The sequence below is a fragment of the Zonotrichia albicollis genome, chromosome 10 (assembly GCF_047830755.1).
Source record: "Zonotrichia albicollis isolate bZonAlb1 chromosome 10, bZonAlb1.hap1, whole genome shotgun sequence".
NCBI lineage: Eukaryota > Metazoa > Chordata > Aves > Passeriformes > Passerellidae > Zonotrichia > Zonotrichia albicollis.
Window position 1 is genome coordinate 37,116,086 of NC_133828.1, and position 21,214 is coordinate 37,137,299.

The following is a 21,214-nucleotide window of genomic DNA, read 5'->3' on the forward strand; positions in this document are numbered from 1 at the left end:
GATGTTTCATGCACAGGGTTTGGTTTGTTTGCAGGATGGATGACGGCCGTCTCTTGGATTATCTGATGAACCACGATGAGCTTATGGAGGAGAAGGTGGCCTTCTACATAAGAGACACCATGGAAGCCTTGCAGTACCTCCACAACTGCAGAGTGGCTCACTTGGACATAAAGGTAGGAACAAATGAGAATGGTGCTGTTCTGCTGTGCCCTGGAACAGAGAGTTCCCAGCTGTTCAGACAGGGAGGAGGTGCAGGCTGTACCCCATGGAGATGATCACTAAATGGACAAGCTGCTGATCAGAGAAAGGAGTTACTGACCTGCAGCACCAGGTCTCTGCCTTCAGACAAGAAATGCATCTTTTCCCTTGATTCCCTGGTTTGTCCCCAAGAGCTTTCTGGATTTAATGATGGGGAAGGAGGATGTCAGAGAGACAAGAGTGAGATGTCACTAGCACCTGTCTGAAGGGAAACTATGAACAATTCTATGGAGTTTAGTTTGGGCTCACACTCACCCACCAACCCTCCAGGGCAGAGCTGGCTTGTGCCCGGCTGGCAGGGGCAGAGGAAAAGGAAAGCAGCACACTACATTGTGCTGGACAGCCTGAGAGGGGAACTGGGTGGGAAATACACCTAGGGAAGGGTTCAGAGAAGAACAAAGGACAGGTTGCACTGTGGAGGAGAAATTGGGGTATTCTCTAACGTCACACTCAGACTAGTACAGCTTGTACCTGCTTTTGTGAGCACACATGGCAGGAGCCACTGTACTATCCTGGATTTGGCATTGTATTCCTGTCCTCCCCAGCATCCCAGTTACCTTGGATGACAGAGAATTAGCCACTGAAATTGTGATTAAGTGTTTCAAGTTTTGTGATCTGCAACATTGATTCTGGTTGCCAGGGATATCAGATAATCTATAACACTTTGTAGACTTAAATGACAATTAAAAATAGGGAATGAGGGATAAATTTAACTTTCTTATATAGTGGAAAATCCAGCTTCAGGGAGATTTAGTCTCATCTCTCTCAGCCCCAGGCATTTCAGATGAAATGATGCTTTCATTCTTCTGTTGCTTCTACCCCTACAAAAAATTCCATTTGTACAGGACCTTATATGAGAATTAGACACAAAAGGCTAAATAATCTTGGTTTCCTTCTATGCAATTGTTTCTATTTTTTGCTCTATTTATATGACCTGTCAAAAAGTAGGTATTACTGAGGTAAGAAACTGCAAAAAATTCTCTGTATGATCATAAACAAAGAAACAAGGTGGAAAGCTAATTTTCTGTGACCTCTCTGCAGTTCCCCTGAATAAGGGATGCTAAATAAAGCACCTTCTGTTGCTAAGTGGGAAGCGGGAGATGCACTGGTAGTGACAGCAGACCTGTCCATGGATTGTGTTGTCCCAGGATCCTGCTCAAGGATGTGTTGATTTTGTCAATAGAGACTGCACAAGAGAAGAGAAGTGAAGAGACTGGAACAGCCATGTAGTTAACTTTGAGATATATATATATATATATATATATATATAAAATGAGGCAGAAGTAAAATATGCATGAGGAAAAGGGAGAGAAAAAAACATCTAGATGGGTGCAAGAAGTAAATTCAGAATCATCTCAGAGCCAACAAAGAAAGGATAATCCATGTTAAGTCCCCAGAAGAGTGTGTATAAGAGTGTGTATAGGCAATGCTCAGTATCTCTCACTGAGAAAGGGACCTTAAATACTGAGAGCTGCTAAAACAGAGAGAAAACCAACTGGGATTAAATGTAATTTTACTCTGTCTTGGAAATCATTACTGTGTCCTGGTGTATGTATGGGAACTCCATGTCAATTGACAGCAACAGTAATGGCACACACCAGTCCCTCCCAGGGTAGTGGGTGCAAAATTGAACATTTACTTCATGAAGAACATTTCTGCTGCAAGTTATGCACACTTACTTAGCCAGCTGTCAGCTGAACAAGTGGAGTCTAAATAAACTGATCAGATATATAAGTCGTAATAAAATTTAAAAATCCATCAGTGCTCTTAATCTGCAGAGATTCATTTGGGAATATAAACTGTAAGTATTTGGGACAAAGTGTAAAATCCCAGTGTGTTGCCCTAGTGCAAAAGAGGATCTTGTCCTTGCAACTGCAGCATTGATCTGAATTTAGAGCAAACAGCAGCTGAGCTGGTTCCTTATCATTCACTCTCCTGATCTCTCCCTTGCACATGTGATTACATGCAAGTTTTGATTAACTATTAAGCCTACATGAATCCTACACATTTTATTTGCCAAAACAGAGTTATGATTAAGTTTATTTCATTGTCTTTTCAACAGCCAGAAAATCTGCTCATCGATTTGAGAATCCCAGTGCCTCGAGTCAAGATCATTGATTTGGAAGATGCAGTTCAGATCACAGGTCATTACCATGTCCACCACCTCCTTGGAAACCCGGAGTTCGCAGCCCCTGAAGTTATCCAAGGCCTTCCAGTCTCCCTGAGCACGGATATCTGGAGCATTGGGGTCCTCACCTACGTCATGTTAAGCGGTGTCTCTCCGTTCCTGGATGAAAGCAAAGAGGAGACTTGCATCAATGTGTGTAGAGTAGATTTCAGCTTCCCACACGAGTACTTCTCCGATGTGAGCCACGCCGCCAGGGATTTCATCAACGTTATCCTGCAGGAAGACTTCAGGAGAAGGCCGACAGCAGCCACTTGTTTACAGCATCCGTGGCTGCAGCCGCACAATGGCAGCTATTCCAAGATCCCACTGGACACCTCCCGCCTGGCGTCCTTCATCGAGCGCCGCCGGCACCAGTACGACGTGCTCCCGGTGCCCAGCGTCAAGAGCTTCCTGCTGAGCAGGATGAGCCCGGGCACGTAGTGCCTCCATCCACGGCCCCTGCGCTGCTGCTCCTGAGCCTGGGCCGGGAGCGCCGCCGGCAGCGCACGGATCCCTCTGTACATATCCCATATCAATGCCTGCCTTTCACCAGCTGCAGGGTGGGAATCACTGCAGACGTGGCAATGGCACCAAGGCCAAGGGGGTGACAGCAGCAGGGACACGCTCCCTCTCTTGGGGCACGTGAAGGACGCATCCACTGCCAAAAAAGGACTGCAGGAAGCAAACACCAACTGGGAATGAGAGCCAAAATTGCAGTTGCCTTAATCTTTGTGAGGCAGCCTTATAAGAAATCCTCTTGATCTTGCTGAACTGAATTCAAAATGTACAAAAGACTAGAAGTAGGATAGTGAGGGGGAGTGAGACCAGGCTGACCTTAGCACGTACTGCAGAACTGGACCGGTCAGTTTTTGCTGAAATAATTGCAAGCCTGCTCCAGGTTATCAGTCAGACTTCTCATGCCCCATGTGCCCATGTCTGCCATGATTTCAGTGGGGACTTTGCCTGCATAGGACATGCAGGATCAGGCTCCAGTCACTGCTGGATCAGCTCCCATGGTGGCATGGCTTAGGAACACTCGTGTTGCGTGGTAGTGCTCAGACCAAAATCCTCCATGAAGCCCCTCCTTGGGCTTTCTGCCGTGTGAAGTCAACGTGCAGCACCTTTCAGAGCTATGATTAAGGCAATGAATTCACTGGAGCATACAGCTGGTTCTGATCAAGCACAATGGGACTATGGTGGGTTTTTTAAAAGCATTTTATACACATTGTACAGAAATCTTTTGCAAAACCTGTGCATTGAGAAAAGGCAGAGTCCAATTTTTGCAGTATCTGTAAACTAGATGACGATGGTGATGAAGACAATTTTTTCTATCACAGGTTTTCAATATACATATATTGTATCATAGATATAAATATATATAAATATAAAGGATCCTGTTCCATTTCTAGCTTCAGAATTGCTTGGCCCAAAGTCCATCTAAGCCTTTCAGAGTGCAGTAGGAGTGGTGAGTTCATTCTTGTGCTTACAGCTTGAAAATCGTTTTCAGTGTTTAAAGCATGTCATTTGTTTCATTTCCAAACTTGTAAATATCTCTCAGCCACCATTAACACCTCATAACCAAAGCATTCATGAGGATATTTTTATGTCCAAAGCCTAATTTGTAATAAAAAAATAATATTCACAATTAAAACATTTCTCTCTTGCAAGCCAAGTTGCAACATCATCATATTGATGTTACAGTGACGGAGCCAGCCTTAAGTATAACCAACATAGGGAGTCTGCAGTGACAAATCAGCAGTTTGTAGGTTGGCCAAATCTTCCTTTCTAGAAATGGGACTGGAAGGGGAAACCATCTGAGGCTTCCCCATCCTACTGCCACACCACAAAGCTCTACAGCCTTGTGGGGTTACAGTCAAAGAGATTTTTCCCCCTGGCATGTGGGGACTTTGTCTCGGTGCTGAGTACCATTTGTGTGTCTGTAATGGGAAATGGCAGTTGTTACCAAAGGTTTTCCTAAGGAAAAGGGCTTGATCTGACCACGTGTGCTCATACAGACTCTCTAGCAAGGGAGAGAGTCAAATCTCATTGACCATCTGAGTAACTGCACTGTGAGCCTGCAGGAGCAAGCGCTGTCTCTGCCAGTGGGGGGTGGAGATACCCTGCAAGTACTGTTAAATTCTCAGGGCTCTGACAGCCCTTTTTTGATCCACCTCCAAGCTCCCTTTCACAGCAGGGAGGACACCTGGCCCTTCTCTTTGTGCTTGCTCTGTCACTACACCAGAGTGGTCAGTATTTTGTTAGTGGAGAAGAGGCACAGCAAGAACCCTCAGTGCTCGACACTGAGTGTGTGCAACAAAGAACAGCCCTTGAGGTGGGGAAGCCACAGGCAGAAAGGTGAGCCCAGGTGCCTCAGCAGAGTCAGCAGCAGTTCTGTGAGAGATCTGATACAGGGAGGGAGTGTGGAAAGGTTTGAAAGAGACAAGTGTTCACAGAAGGGTAAGCTTTTTGAAAATCATCCAGAACCTATCTCAGTTCCTCTCTAGAGCAGCACCTGATTTTCTAAGCAATCCAGCAGCACCTCTTAGGTAAAGACCAGACTCTCATCCTGAGCAACAGTGCAAAGTATGCAATTTCTTAGCAACTGAATACAGACAGCAGTCAAGGGGGTCTCCAATTACCACCAGCCTCAGGTACTTTCTCACTACAGGACTGTCTGTAATTCTTCCTATTTGTCAAAGCTGACTCTTTGTGCTGTGGTTGTGCTGCCCTTAAAAAAATGTTTGTGGAAGTGTGGTCTGTAAAACCCACAGTTTTTATTAGGCCCATGGGTACAGTTTGAACCACAGGCTTTCTGCTTGGCATTAATACAAACAAATTCTCGTGTATATGAAATTTGGAGTTATTTAGCATTTTGTTTTTCTACATCCTGCATTCATATGTCAAACTACAACAGCAGACCCTTTGAATGCACAGGGGGAAAAAGCTGGACTGTTTAAGGTAATATTTAAGCCTCTCATTGCTATCAAATAACAGAAAAGAAAACCCAAAAGGCTGAAAGAGAGATGATATATGATTAGGAACTGGTGCTCAAATTCAAAAAAGACTCCTTGTTGAGAGAGCCGGAGATGCTGAATTCTGATGATGTTGAATGTTCTGGAGTTACTTTCTTTTGTGGTTTTGCTTTTTCCATATTCATGTTAGAACACCTCTTCCTGGACACCATTCTTCTTACAGCCTATTCAGGAATACTTGAACCATTAAAACTTCCATAAAACATTTGTGATTACCAACCCTTCTTGCTTTTGCCTGAATAATACCAATTTGACATGTAATATTGCCATTTGATAAATGCAGAGAACTATCCTGACTTTGCTCTTTCAAAGTATTTTTCAGCCAACCTGTGGTGCCTCTGCAGATACAACAGGTCCTGTAACTCTGTTGAAAACTGTAACTCCATTGCAAAGAGATTACAGAAGCTGAGTAAGTAGGCCTGGAGTGCCCCTGCTGAGTGAGAAGCCCCACAGCCAACCCCCTATGTAGCATTCTCCAGTGACTGGGTTTTTTGGTGCATGAAATACTGTCTGTAACAAGCACAGTTTCTCAGCGAAGCTCCCCAGAGAATATCTGACCCCAAGGGGAAGATTTCCACCTGCAGCTGTGTACCACTCAGGGTGTTCCCAAGATGGCTTGAAAGTGTGGTGGTAGCTGCACCCTTTAGCTTCTCCAGCAGTCTCCAACCATCCAGGATGAGCAGCAGGAATGCTGACAGCAGTGCACCACAAGCTCTGTGTGGAGTGGCACTGTGCACACAGCCACTGCCATCAGACACCTCCACAGTGCTCTTACCCTGCTCTGACAGCAGTGTGGCTCACAGTGTCCCCAGGTGCTGGGTGACACTGGGGCAGCAGCAATGGTGCTGGTGACACCACAGAGCCCAGAGGACATGGCGACATGGGGGGCTCCTTATTTAAGATGGCTTCTTTTAATGAGTGTGCAATGAGCAATTAACTCACCTCTCTCTCTGCTGCACTTGGAGCAGCCAGGCCAGGGCAGGAATTCTGCTGGCCACTGTAAACTGCCAGCCCCCATCAGGTGTGGCTGCCCCGGGGGAGGCCCCAGGTACCCCCAGGCTGCCAAGCCCCCCGTGCATGGCACTGCTGGGGTGACACACAGCCAGCCCAGGGCTGTAACTTCAGTATTTCAAAGCACTCCAGGCTTTAAAATTTATAATATGTCTCTCTCTTCTCAGTGATGCCAACAAGTTTCATTTAAGTCTTACTGCCTTTTCTGTTTGAAAGACTATGGATTGGGTTTTTTCAGTGACATGTATCTTTTTACTTCTAAGTTAATGCTGAGACAAAGTCTGTGCCCTCAACTGACCCTGAGGCTATGGCTTCAGTGGAGTTCATTGGCATTTCTGACAATGCATTAGGCCTGTGCTACAGATACTGTGCATAAAGGCTGAATGCAGAACCACACATTATAACCTGACTATATATAGCCCTATTTTAATGCCCTTGCCATGAGGGGACTGTGTCAAGTAACCTAGGATAATATAAATTTCAGACAGATGTAAAGGCTTCTCTGTGCACATAAAGGTCTAGCAGAAAATTTACATGCACAGGGGCTCACCACCTTGTTTTGTTCTTTCTTTCCCAGCAGAGTTGGATTCTCCTCTAACACAGGGCTTGGGGTTTTTTTTTTGAGCTCATTCACTCATGTCCCATCAGAAAATGGTGCTTTCCCAAGGAAACAAAGTCAAATCCCATTTTACTAGGCTGACTGCACACTGCCATCAAGTGATGTACTCTCGTTCTGGGATCTGTGTAGTGCTGAGTGTTTCCATAGCGTCAGGATGCTGAATGTTTGCTGTAACTGTAGTCTTTATTATGGAGCTAGTGAAAACCAACATCTTCTCTACTCAAGCCATATTTCACCTTCATGTCCAACTTCTGATGCTGGTGCTTTTACTTCTCTTTCTACCAAACTGTTCAACACTGCTCTGCCACTGAGGTCAATTTGCTGATAACTTTTGGAAAGCAAATGCAATAGCAAGTGCAAAAAAAAAAAAAAATCAATCTCAGACTTATTCACCGAGATAAGAGCAAACAGTTGGAACGCATTGATGCTTTTCAATCCTAGCAACAATCTACTGAAGGAGGAAGAAAGAAACAGTATTGCTAACAGCTCAGCATTTTCAAGGTGCAAAGTAATTCCACAGCCTTAATTATTTCAGTGTATTGCTGGTCTGCCTTAAATGTATCTTCAGTTTTATTGCGGATTTCATTTTGTATGCACACAATGTCGGTTTGTAAAGGCAGGTTTGTAAATATTTCCTTTGTAAGTCTAATCACTCATGTGTACTGTTGTGAGGTGACTACTTGCTGTCCCATGTTGTTGTTACTATTCTGCAGTATATATGATCATCTACAGATGTAGCTTCAACCTGTACATCTCCTGTCCTTGCATTCCCATAAATAGAGTATACTCAAGACTCCGTTTCTGGGCTTTTTTGATTAAATAAAATTATTCAGAGAAGACCGGGTCAATCTTATTTCACACATTTTTCTGAGCGAGGCCTTGCAGACTCGGGGCTGGCTGAGGGCATTATTCAGCTGTTTTCGGGGGGATCTCTCAGGGACCCAGCCCAAGGGACTGTCACCCTGGCTGCATCCACCGAGCGGCCTTTGGGAACCACCCGGGGAGCCAGCACGGCGAGAAACCCTCGGGTCACACCAAACCCTCTGCACCGGGGGCTTCTGCTTCCCGGGGAATGGGGTGACGAGAGAACGGGGGATCTTGGAGGGACAGCGGGCCTCAGGGAGCAGGGCCGGGATGCCGCAGGGGCCGCCGCCTCAGGGAGGGGATCCGGGACGGCCACAGGGACTCCGGGGTGGCGGAGCTGTGGTTCCCGCCACAGGGAGAGGATGAGGTACAGGCCACACCACTGTCTCCCGTGTGTCACACGGTGTGCCCGCCCCGCGCCCCTCCCGCTCCGCATCATCTCCGTGCGCCGGGCCCGGCGATGGCGGCGGGGCCCGTGGGGGCCGTGGCGGCGGCGCTGAGCGGGGTGGGCGCGCTGCGCTTCGGGCACTTCGTGCTGAAGAGCGGCCGCTCCTCGCCCGTGTACATCGACCTGCGCGGCCTCGTGTCCCACCCGCGGCTCCTGCGGCAGGTGCGGCCCGGGGAGCCCCGGACCCGCCCGGGCCCCGCGTGTGCTCGGGGTGGCGGCTCCCTCACGGCCCGGGGGCAGCGGGATCGGCAGCGCTGCCGCGGCTCCCGCACGGTCGGCTCCCGGGTCGTGTCAGCAGAGGGGTGTTCATTGATTTAGTCACGTTCGCTCCAGCCTGGCTCTTAAGAAGCGTTTGGTTTTCCTCTCCAGGTTGCAGGACTCCTTTTCCAGGCAGCCCAGGATGCGGGGCTGCAGTACGACTGTGTGTGCGGCGTTCCGTACACGGCGCTGCCGCTCGCCACCATCATCTGCTCGGAAAATCAGGTGCCCATGCTCATACGGAGGAAGGAGGCAAAAGACTACGGTAAAGCCTTCAAATCAAGAGTTTGTAATTTACCGTGTTTGGGAAATGACTTTATGTAATTTGTGGTTCTTTCTGGCACAGCATCTCCCAGTTTAAGGTTACCATTGCAATTTAAGGAGGTCCTTTGCCCCCTAAAGCAAACTTCCCACAGCATTCCAGCCTGATCAGCCTCTCCCAGCTGGTTGCTGTTTAGCCTGCAGCTTTAGTCCTGCTGTAGGAGATTTGGAGACTCTTGAAGGGTGTTTTCTGATTCTTGGTTTTGTTTGTGAGAGTTGGTTTGTTTTCTTTAGCAATGTCTTTTTCTTTTTTTTCCTCGTTACCCTTGCTATGGTTCTGGGTTAGTGGCCTCATCCAGAAATGAGGATTTATAACTCAGATTCTCCAGCTGAGACAAGAGCCACATTTCACTCTCAAACAGAGCTTTTTGCATATTAACACCAAAAAGAACCTTTCTAGTCTCTTCTTCATTTATTTCTCAAACCCCTTTTTCTTTCCTTATGCTGTGGTCCTGTAGTCAGTGAGCCAGGTGAGCAGCAGTCCCTTTTCTACTCAATGAACCATTTATTTGATTGTGATAAAGGATGTGGGAGAGCAGATTGAAGCATTGACCTGCCATATAACTGGATTTCTATGCATCCTCTTCCAACAGTGTGTAATTAGAAAGTGCACTTATCAAAGCTAAAAGCTGCTCCTGTGTCAGGCAGTGGGACAGCCATGGAAACGTTTGCTGTTCCTTCCTGTGAAGCACAAGCCAGTTGTGACAGCGATTAACTGCTCCTGGGAAAGCCAGGCATCCCTTTGTCGCTGCCCCCAGGAGGCCTTTCATGGGTGTGTGCCTGTTGTTAGTTATGACAAAGGCACTTGAGGCTTTACTCCTTCTAGTTGTTCTAACAGGCATATCAAGCACTCAGTGCTGCCTGTGGAAAACGGGACATGCTGAAGAGTGCCAATAACTTGGCTGCCTTAAAGATGTTTTAAATAACAAGAGAATAACTTTGTAAGTCTAAGCTTTCAAGTACTAAACTTCTGTCATCTTATTGAAACATTGGAATTTATGCTGTTAACAGTGTATCAGTTTTTTTTATGGAATATAACTACTGGAAACATAAAAGTAGTATTTTATCAGCTTGGAGAAGTAACAGTCTTTATGAACTGAATTACAGATCAGTGAGTGAGCTGTGGTAAGAACTGTGATAAGTGGTATCATCTAATAAAGTTTTGATTCTACTAAGGTTTTCTTGGGTTGTCCAACCTTTCCTAATTTGGTGGAGTGTTTGGTTTTTATTTTTCAGGTACTAAGCGGATGGTAGAAGGCACCATTAATCCAGGAGAGACGTGTCTGATCATTGAGGATGTGGTGACAAGTGGATCCAGTGTACTGGAAACTGCAGAAGCTCTCCAGAAAGAAGGGTTGAAAGTCACAGATGCCGTAGTGCTGTTGGACAGGGAGCAGGGTGGGAAGGCCAGGCTAGAGGAACACGGAATTCGCCTGCACTCTGTGTGCACCCTGTCTGGGGTGCTGGAGGTTCTCCAGCAGCAGGGAGAAGTGGCTGCTGAGGTGGTTGAAAAGGTGAAGAAATTCATAGAGGGAAATGTGTTTGAGGCTCAGAATGGTGCTCCTGGGAAGAGGCTCTGCAAGGAGCTGAGCTTCAGCGCTCGTGCCCAGCTGCCAGGGGTGCATCCTATTGCAGCCAGGCTTCTCATGCTCATGGAAAAGAAGCAAACCAACCTGTGCCTTTCTGCTGATGTCACCAGCCCCAAGGAGCTGCTGGAGCTAGCTGCCACCCTGGGCCCCAGCATCTGCATCCTGAAGACTCATATAGACATCCTGAATGATTTCACCCAGGAGGTAGTAAAGGACTTGAGAACGCTTGCAGATCAACATGAATTCTTGATTTTTGAAGACAGGAAATTTGCAGATATTGGAAACACAGTGAAACACCAGTATGAAGGTGATTATCATCAAGCTGGATTTACTATAACTTTGCCTCTGGTGTGTAATTTCATTACTGGTACAGGTTGCCAGGAGAGAGCATGGAATCTTCAACCTTGGGAAATACTCAAGGGGATAAGACCCTGAGCAATCTGACCTAGCATTGAAGTTAACCCTGCTGAGAGGGCATGGCCTCCTGAGGTCCCTTCCAACCTCAACTTTTTTATGAATCTGTGGCTGTGCTTAGTAAGTACTTCTGAGTTATGTGCCATGAGAAACTGCTGCCTGCTGTTACTGTACTGCTTGTGTGCCCAGCATGGCTTTCTTTTGATACTCCATCTGCAGCTGTAGAACTGCTGTTCTTTTTCCTGATCCTTATGATCTGCGTGCTATCAGGGAAGATAAAGATAGCACCTGTGACAGCAGATTTCTGGGCTACCATAAATGTCTCAGTAAATATTAAAGGTGAGACACTAAGCAGTGTTAGTGAAAAGCAAACTCAGAGATTACGCTCGGCGGTTAGGCAGCTGTCAGAACGGTCTGGTGAGACTGAACTTGTAACACTCAAGCTTCAGCAGTAAAACTGTCTTTTAAAAATGTCAGTGATAAGGTGTGCAGCTGTTTCTGTCTAACTTGTCTCCCTGTTTAGCAATTTCTGATGCCTCTTCCTGCCTGTGCTCTCTCTCAGGTGGCGCGTTCAGGATCGCGTCCTGGGCAGACATCGTCAATGCCCACGTGGTTCCAGGCTCGGGGGTTGTGAAAGGCCTGAAGGAAGTGGGTCTGCCCCTCCAGCGTGGCTGTCTCCTGGTGGCAGAGATGAGTTCCCAAGGCTCCCTTGCAACAGGGGAATACACAAAAGCTGCAGTAAGTGGGCAGTCTTGTGTCGGGTTAAAAGCTTGTAAAGTGTCACAGGGAGGTTTTATGTGTTTCTAATATTTGCACTTCCAAAAGTCCCTCCAGCTCTTAACTATTGCAGGTGTTTGTTTTTTCCTTGGAGACTCAGGAACATGACTGTGTGGTGTTTAAAGGTTGCAGCTGTAGGTAGTGATGTGAGGTGGTCAGAGTTCACACTGGGAATTTCGTACACATTGCATTTTCTATTAGCACTCTCGCCTTAGTTTTTTCATTTCTTTCTTTAAGCAGTGCATTTCTAATTATTTTAAATCCATTTGCAATATTATTTAGAACATAGAAAGAAACATAATATTCACTTTACATTGGAAAAGCAAGTGACTTTACATTGGAAAAGCAAGAGGTGTTTCATACCCCTGCTTCACACAGCTTGAAGTGTCAGAGGGTGGATGAGAAACAGATTGCTAGGCCAGCTGAGTTTTAAGAATATAATTTTTAATTGTTCACTGATCTTTTTCAGGTACAGATGGCTGAAGACAACTCAGATTTCGTTTTTGGATTCATATGTGGATCTAGAGTTAGTAATAAACCAGAATTTCTTCACTTAACCCCGGGAGTGCAGCTGCAAACTGGAGGTAACTTTTTCTGAAATACTTTTAGATTATTATTTTTATTTCTGAAATATCACTTCTGTTTGTAAGTACAGAAGTGGTCTAGTCTCCAGTGAAAAAGTAGCTTTTGAAGAGGGTTTGGAATGCTGGTTCTCAGCTGGGAGGAGAGGAGTCTGCTTCCCACTAAGGGCTGTCTCCCATATTTCTGGATATGCTGATCCCTTTCATGGGAGCTCTGGAAGGCAGTGAGCAGGCTATACAACCTTTTTTTCTTGTTTTGAGGTCTGTGCATACCATAAAGCACATTCCTGAAAACATGTAAAATGTCTTCAGATAGGTGTTAGATCAGATGTAAAACTATTCAGTAGTAGTAAAAAAACATACAACAAATAGAGAAGTCCAGCTGAAACACTTGCTATTGATATAGATGCAGTATCAGTGAATAGAAAGGCTTGTGCTGGCTGAAAATGTTATCATTGAAGCAGATAGAGAAGATATGTTTCTCTGCAATACTTTATTTTTATGAGACCTAAACTGAAATCAGAAGCTTTTACATTAATGTTTGGGGGTTTTGCCTGCTTTAAGAAGGCTGAGGATTATTTTAGTAATCCTGATTGGTGCTTCTTTGAATAACTGTTCCATCTATAATGACTGGTAAACCATGAGAATGGAGGGTGCTGGCTGTCAAATTTGCTCTGTGTTTTTTGGCTGGCCATGCAATTTCTGGTTCTGTTTGTGGATTGTTAGGGTGAGAGCTGGGATGGGGGACCTGTTTTGTGTTCCAGCACCTCCCTGGAGGTTTTTAGCACATGCAGTTTTGTACAAACAAAAAGAAATGGTGTCTGTATTTCAGGTGATAACCTTGGACAGAGGTACCTAAGCCCCAAGGAGGTCATTGGTGAAAAAGGCTCAGATGTCATTATTGTGGGACGGGGCATCCTGGCAGCCTCAGACCGTGCCCAGGAAGCAGAGAAGTACAGGAAGGCAGCGTGGGAGAGCTACCTGAGCAGGCTGGCTGCTCCTGCAGAGGATTGAAACCACAAAGCCACACACTGCCCTAGCCAGTGAGCAAAGCTGATGGAGCTGCAGCCCTCATGAGGGGTCCAGTTAAATACGTGGACACTTCAGCCTGTAGAAAACTGCCCTTTTGGAGAAAAATCTATTGCAGAGTTGTTTTAATTGTACACACAGAGGTCAAATTGTACTTGCCATTGTTGTTTTTTGATATTTGAATGTAAGAACCCAGAACTTCATGCCAAATTTTTAGCCTTAGTGGGATTCTTGTTTGAGAAACATTGCACAAAACACTCCAAGGGTATTTTTGGCTGTTGTTGCCTTCGTCTCTTTTCCCCACCTCAAATTGTTTCTGGCTGTGGAAATTATATTTTGTTATGTTCTTAATAAACTGCATCTGCACACTGGATGTGCTGCCCCACCTTCATAGGGTTTATTCAGCTCTCCTGTTTCCAAGGAGCAAGTGCAGGTTTTAATGCCACATTGAAATAGAATTATGTTTAATAAATATTTTTGCTACCATTTTCATTTTCACTGACTCTATATGTCTTTGTTCTGTGGCAGAAATATAATAAAAAGTCATTCTGGTGTGTCTGTGACTGCAGGAATTGCTCATGATTCTGTTTACAGAATTTGTCAGAGCAGTTAGTTGTGTGCTTAATTACAGTGCAGCTGTTGATTAAATGAAATAAAAATACACTTTATTAGACTTCTTGTGACAATAGCTGTTAATACTTGCAGGCTTTACTTTCCACTGTACATAGTAAATAATAAGAAATAGAAATACCTTACATGATTAGTTTAAAGTGTATCTAGCATATATGTGGTGCAAATAGCAATGAAAATTTTCTTGAGCAAGAAGTCAAAAACGTGGCAATGTAGTTCTGGACTGTTGCTGTTCCAGAGCACACGGAAAGCTGGGTGCTTTTGTTAATACACTTGCATCTAGACTAGGAACAACTGTGTTTAGTGAGGGTTTTGACATTAGTGCTGGGCTCTTCACCAAGTCTTTGTAAACAGGAGAGTGGAGAGGCTTTTCTGGAGGAGGTTTTTTTGATTGGTTTAACTTGTGCAGGATGTCTAAGACCAAGGGACACAGGTTGGCATCTGAGGGCTTTGCTTTATCCCTCCTGTTTTAGTGACTAAATGCTCTTTCATGATTCAGCTGCTTGTGGGGCCTAAGATGTGGAGAGAATGTTAGAACATTGTGTGTGTTATTTTCCTTGGGGCTACCAGTTGCTTCAGTAGGATTATGTATCATAATTCACACCTGGAGAATTCCACCCTGTGGAAGATGGAACTTGTTGATTGTGAGGTATCCTGGTCAGACACCCTGCAACAGTGAGTGGGATGGAATATTTCACACCAACGTCTAAGAAGTTCCAGTCCTTCAGAGTGAGCAGAGGATTTTGTTTGCTGTTATCTCATGGCCCTGAGGCCTGTAGCACAACAAGACTTCCTCGCTTAGACCTGTCTGCAGAAAATTACTTTTTCCACCAGAGGGAGCTGAGACTCTATTTTTGGGGAGCGTTAATGTTCTGCCGTTTTTACAGCTTCCAATAATTTCCAACTCTAGATAATCCTCAGAATGAAAATCTGTCTGGTTTTTAACAAGTTGCACCCTTGCTGCTGGGTGTATTTAAAACATTTAAATGCCATTCTAACATTTAAAGCAATGTTCTAAAGCTCATTTAAAACAATGGTTTATCAGAAAGCTGCCTCAGGCTGAGGCTCAGCACAGTGTGTTGTTGTGGGCTCACTGTTACAGCACAAGCAGAATTTCATGAGTTCAGTATTTTCCACTAACTCTGCTGAATCGTGTTTAAGCATGTGGCTGACAGCCGTGGAGCTGAATCCCTGAGCAGGCTCTTTGGAGAGCGAGTTTATCAGGCTCCTGCTTATAAAACAGCAACTGGATTTGGCAAGATGAATGTGATCTAATATCCTGTCACTTTTGGAGGGTACGTGCAGCTCCCTTTCTTTACAAAGCGAGTTCTGAGGAAGGGATCAATTGGGAAACTTCATTTCACAGCCCTTTTTGTGCCCTCCAGAAAGAGCTGTGTTCTGGCACTTCGTGTGACACCACTGCTGCAAACATTTCAATTAGTGAAACAAAAACGTGTTACCTCCTATATGCATTCTTCTGTCAGAATGATTATAGTAAACAAGTGTGTGCACTGCCTTTGAGGCACCTGAAAGTGATTAAAAATCCATTTCAAATTAAGAACAAATGTTAATTTCCTTGCTTGCTCCTGCTGCTTGCATTCATCACACAGTCCCTGCTGTTGGTCCCAACTGTTCCTAACATGGGAACTAGGTCACAATTTACAAAACTCATTTGCATCATAATATATGAATCTGAAACTCTTGCAGTTCATTCTGTGATCTGATTGAGCCTGTGGTAGAGGCATAAGGCTATATTTAAATTTCTCAATTTAATGTTAACTGGCAGTAGGCATTTATATGAAATTGTGATCCTTACCCATTCTGGAGTATGGTTTATAACAGAATGTAAGGAAATCACTCTTTTCATAGTGAAATAAGATTGTGACCAAGTGTTGTCAGTGCTTGCAGCAGAAAGCTGCCTGACTTGCTGCTATTTATGAGCAGCAGCTCCTGAGAATTGTGAGACCAGCACAAGCTGCAACCTCTAAGGAATTGTTACGTAGCTGTTGATATTTGTGTGCAAAGTCCACTCTGTCTTGGAGGTTGTGGGTATCTGTGTCAAGAGAACCCAGCCAGGGCACTTAAATCAGTCTAACTGCATAAATACAGTGCTTTACTCAGACTTAAAATCCTTGCAAAATCTTGATAAACCCACTGCTGAATTAAAACCAGCCAAGTTAAACCAGCAGCATCCTTAAAAGTATTATTTGTATGTGACAGTATCAATGTTGCTTTATTAATGGTTAACTGACAGCTCATATTATAGTTTCCATAGCCTAGTCTATGAAAATTTATTTGAAACTTAATCCCAGAAAAATAACTGAATCACTTCCCTTTAAGTTTATGTGGAAAGCCTGTTGCTGTGGATTTTTTTAGTAAGAGACACAAACATTGCGTTTAGAGAATAGCACCAAAGGAATGTGAAACACCCAGAGGAAGTTTGTTTTCAGATCTGACTCTTGGAGGTCACTGTCTCAGGGAATGGTCTGTTTTGGAAGACTGGTGATTGGGCTGTGGGCTAGACATGCTGGATGATTTGTTTGTTTGTTTGTTTGTTTGTTTGTAACCATGCTGGTGGATCTTGGTCAGTCTGTACCACAGTGACAAGTACTGCTCTGAATGCTGCAAGAAATTAAAACTGGGTTGGCTTTGTCCTCAGTCTTGGTTCTCTGTTCCTACATGACCCATGTGCCCTCTGAGCACTCTCTCATAAGCTGTGTGAGCCACAGCCTGGCTGTGGACGTGCAGGGCTGTAGGTGGAGGCTGCCAGGACAAAGGACAGGGGGAAGCAGGGCTGTAACTGTGCATGAGGTGGTGGTATGTCATAGGCTGTGTAAGCTGGAATACAGACTTGATGCTAGTATTGATTGCAGCTGCTGTGGAAATCCCTGTTTGCTTTCTGGTAGTAATTTGCAGCATCTTGTAGAGTAGATCTACTTGTTTTGCCAACTGTAACTATACTTGCCTTGATAGTAGTAAACTGTAATGATTAAGAGAAAATAGTAATAAATCCTCTGTGTCCTTGTTTATGGCAGAGTGAGGCATACTACAAACAGTTGCAATCTTTGCAGACTCACCAGCCAAGTAATCCTTCCAGATTGTGGCATTAATTGGTGTCAGAAGTGTGGATCTGTGATAAACAGGTCATGGATGCTTGGGAGAAGGTAGTAGGAAAGCAGTGAAAATTGCAAGATGCTTGTAGAAAACTCCTCTGTGGGACAGGGATAAAGTGTTTAAGAATTGGTTGAATTTGTAAAGGCTGCAAACTGAGTTTCAGAAGTGACAGAACGCTCAAATGCAAAGCAGAGAATAGCAAGGGGCCCTTCATCGGGCTTCTCACAGAGGTGTCAGCTGTAGGTGCTTTGTTTAGCACTGCTAGGCAGGAACTGGCAGCTTTGCAGCAAGCTAAGGATGCAGAAGTGTCAGCAGTTCCCTTTGAATCCCATGGCTTTGTTGCAAACCAATTAGTTAAAAACTGCCCTCAGCCATCTGGACCTATGGCACCTACAGCAGAAGCCTATTGCCTGGTCTCAGAGCCAATCACTGAAAAGATGTATACTGAAAATGGAAAATGAGGAGGAGGCCTTGATTCTAGCAGTGAGTCTTCCTTCCCCTCTTCATTGCCCAAGCATTGTCCAGATAATGCAGCCTCCTTGTATCCTGACATTAAAACCTCCCTGGGGGCTCCTCCTGGCTCCTGCTGGACAGGAAGGTCCCCCTGCCACCCAGGGTCACAAGAACTTCTAGGAATTTTCATGCAGGACAGCCAAAAGCCTCCTGAGGACTGGGTGGATGGGTGGTTACCAGCTGGGGGCTGGAGCAGTGATCCTTCATCAGGCTGAGGCTGGACAGATACTCCTGACAAGAAGAATATTTCTCCTAAACACTGATGCAGATGCCAGAGTGAATATCTTCTCCCTGTTATCCATAATAAATGTTTCTAGAAAACATTTGTTATGTTTTCTGGGAGTGTGGGGCTGTCTCCTTCCCCCTCCCTCTAGTAGTCTTGATGGATGCTCGGGCTGGACAATGCTCAGGATTTCCTTAAGGAACAGAGGCAACACCCTGGGACACGATGGTTGTGCCAGCAGCAGCAGCAGGGAAACTAAAATTCTTGCAAGATACAGCATCCAGACAGACCAGAAAAACCTGGCCTTAATGTTACAGCATGAAATGTGGCACTGAAACACCATAGTGATTTGGAAGGGCTGGAAAATTGACAGTTCTTAGGGGAGGCAACAAGGACAGGGAAGCACTCCCAAAGGGAAGCTCAGGTCAGGGTCATCCAGAGGCTTAAAGGAGCTCAGAGTAATAAGAATAAGGGACAAAATGCTTGAAATGCAATAGATCTGACACAAAGTGGCCCCCTGCAAACAGGAACATGATCTGGAATGCAGACACTGAGGGCATCTCCTGCAAGGAAAAGCAGGCTGGCTACAGGAGATGCCCACGGTCACCTTGCAAAGACTCTGGGATAGGCACAGTGGGGGTGGCGCCAGCACACTGCAGGCAGGGAACGAGCCCCTTCCCCTCTCAGGAAGCTGCTGAGCACAATGAGGTCTTTCCCCAGCCTCATTTTCTCTAAACTAGAAAACCTGGAGTCTCCTGAATGCATTCAAGGATCTTAACATCATTCTTAAATTGTGGGGCCCCACAATTTACACAGTATATGATTCAATTGCTTTTAGTCCTCTTTACTGAAATCCCTTCTTACCAGGGCTTGCAACTCAAACTTCACAGTTAAATCACCTTTATAACAACACAGAAATTTATACATTCTCATTAACTACTGTTCTCCTGTCCTTTAAAAGACAGTTACAACTCTCAGGTCTCCACTCCTCCAGATGTCATACTGATTTGGCAAGTTGGCATGAATTGAAACAACATCATGAGCATTTGGCCTTTTTATAACTTATATTATGCACACTATCCCTTGTCACTACATTATTGTTTGTTCCTTATTTCAAGAATGGAATAGTGATCACATTGTACAATTTATGAATATAATTTCTTAAGCAGGCAACAAATTGGATTGTTGGCATTCCTTATACCATCCTTGATCATTAGATACCAAATTTTGAGGCTCAGCAGAACCTGTCTCTGAAGCATCTTGGTGTCAACCTAATTTGGCATACTTAACTCCCCAATACACCAAATTATCAATAACAACAACCTTTAAAGCACATTCATATGTTGAGGTCCCATAGTCCATTATAATGCCCCAGGATACAGATTCAGTTTGGGTGAGGAAGACAAGCAACTATAATTACACTTTGTGTTACAATCACACCCAAGTGTGGTTTCGGTGTAAATGGGACAGAGCACAAGCTTGTATTGATTCTGGAAACTTCATGGACCTGAAATAATGAATCAGAAAATACAAACAAAAGAGGTTTTAATGGACTCTGGCATCTTACATGGAATGTTAATAACATGAATTCTCAAAGATACTGTAATCTCACCAGTCCTAATTCTACATGCTGCTGTCATCAGAGTTGGCTTAGTACTAATGATAATTGGGACATCTATGACCCAAGCAATACAACTGTCTGTATAGATCATAACCTCCATTCAGCACTCTGATTATAACAAAATTGAATTTTCTTCCTAATCCATGTTTTTCTAATTCATTCTACAAACATAACAATGACCCTGGGTGAAGCTGGTGGCCAACTTTTTAACCCCTGGATGGTTCTGTTTTTGTGGCACTAGGAGGTTACCACCACAGAGGAGAGACACTTGTAACACAGCACATCTCGCTCCTTAGGCACTCCCATCTCAAGTTCTGACATTTCACTTTCAACACAACCATTACCCTGTAGGTAATCAAGGCAGAGTGTTTAACATTGTACTAACAGGTCCATGAGGTTTGCAGAATCAATACAGGCTTGTGTTCTGTCCCATTTACATCATCATTTATTGACTGTGCCAGATGAAAATAGAAGTCAGCAGCACCTACTGGCTGCTCCAAGAGCTGGTGTCCTATGCCTGGTTATGGATCTGTGGTATAAAAAGGACTTACTTTGTACCCCAAATGGAGCCTCTTTCTCTGGTGCCTCCCAATGTGCACAAATCCTTGTTCCCAGTGGTATTTCCTTGGCAGAGCAGACCCTCACTGGCGATGCCAGGCTGACTCCAGGTTCTGTGATGCAGTGTTGGTTGACTTTGGCTGGGTGCCCACTGAGCCTCTCTCTCTATCCCCTTCCCAGCAGGACATGGAGAGAATAAGATGGAAAACAACTCGTAGGTTGAGATAAGGCAGTTTACTAAAGCATAAAAATAGACAATTGAAAGATTGCATGTGCATGAGCAAAGGAAAAAGTCAATCTCTACTTCCCATCAGCAAGAGATGCTCAGGCACTTCCCGGGAAGCAGGGCTGCAGCACGCGTGGTGGTGGCTCCAGAAGGCAAACACTGCAGAGTAACAAATGCCTCCCTCATCCTCCTCCCTCCCTTAGCTTTCATATCTGAGCTGACATCACATGGTATGGAATATCCCTTTGGCTAATTTGGGTCAGCTGGCCTGGTTGTGTGCCCTCCCAGGACCTTGCCCACTCCCAGTCCCTTGATGGGGGGGATGTTGGAGGGACAGGTCTGCTCAGCATTATCCAAAGCACTGGTGTGTTATCAACACCTTTCCAGCTCCTGCTGCAAAGCACAGCACTGTGAGGCCTGCTAAGGGAAAATGAACTCCATCTCAGTCCAGTCTCACACCCTTATTCTGTGCACTGCTCACCCCTCATTCCATACCATTTGTGTCACACTCAGATCCCACATAATTTATATATCTTCCAACTGTTCCACTGTATTTATTTCTCATTACTGGAATGCCTTCTTGCCCACACATACAACTTAAACTACATCCTTAAACCATCTCTATATCAAACATACATTTTCATTAATCATTATCCCCTGTCCTTACAATGAAGATACTATTTTTCCATTTCATGGGCTTCTTTCATCCCTCCAGATCCATGACTTGGGCTCCATTCCATCAGGATGAATGATCAGGACTGAAGCAGGACACTTGATTGTTGGGCACTGACACGAGCCTGGCTCTGGTTGTCGTTGCATTCTTCTTGCTCCTCACAAAATTCATTCTTCATCAGTTTTTTGTCATTTCTGCTACTTCCTGCAACATACAACTCACACCACAGATTATTTTCCCCCCAAGGTTAAATCTCCTTGAGGTACACACCAGGTCTCCCCATGATTC

At 44.9% G+C, this 21,214-nt stretch overlaps 2 protein-coding genes across 12 annotated transcripts in view; both read left to right on the top strand.

The window, feature by feature from the left end:
* The window catches only part of KALRN (kalirin RhoGEF kinase), a 463,005-nt gene extending 455,081 nt beyond the window's left edge, over positions 1 to 7,924 (top strand). For all 11 annotated transcript variants that reach the window (XM_074548811.1, XM_074548813.1, XM_074548812.1 and 8 more), the window contains 2 exons: positions 35 to 173; positions 2,321 to 7,924. In XM_074548811.1, coding sequence (XP_074404912.1) covers positions 35 to 173; positions 2,321 to 2,866 — 685 coding nt within the window. In that variant the 3' untranslated portion in view covers positions 2,867 to 7,924. The remainder of the gene's footprint in view (positions 1 to 34; positions 174 to 2,320) is intronic.
* Positions 7,925 to 8,363: 439 nt separating this feature from the next.
* UMPS (uridine monophosphate synthetase) lies at positions 8,364 to 14,044 on the top strand. The gene is made up of 6 exons (XM_005485144.4): positions 8,364 to 8,561; positions 8,769 to 8,922; positions 10,215 to 10,874; positions 11,544 to 11,719; positions 12,228 to 12,342; positions 13,172 to 14,044. Exons 1-6 carry the CDS (start codon positions 8,412 to 8,414, stop codon positions 13,351 to 13,353), a joined length of 1,437 nt encoding a protein of 478 aa, XP_005485201.2. The 5' UTR covers positions 8,364 to 8,411; the 3' UTR covers positions 13,354 to 14,044.
* The last annotated feature ends 7,170 nt before the right edge of the window (positions 14,045 to 21,214 follow it).

Excerpts from the sequence above, each read along its gene's own strand:
- UMPS (XM_005485144.4), top strand. The coding sequence starts at position 8,412 with ATGGCGGCGGGGCCCGTGGGGGCCGTGGCGGCGGCGCTGAGCGGGGTG. Across the intron at positions 8,562-8,768 it reads ACCCGCGGCTCCTGCGGCAG|GTTGCAGGACTCCTTTTCCA; the intron begins GTGCGGCCCGGG and ends TTTCCTCTCCAG. Across the intron at positions 10,875-11,543 it reads AGTGAAACACCAGTATGAAG|GTGGCGCGTTCAGGATCGCG; the intron begins GTGATTATCATC and ends GCTCTCTCTCAG.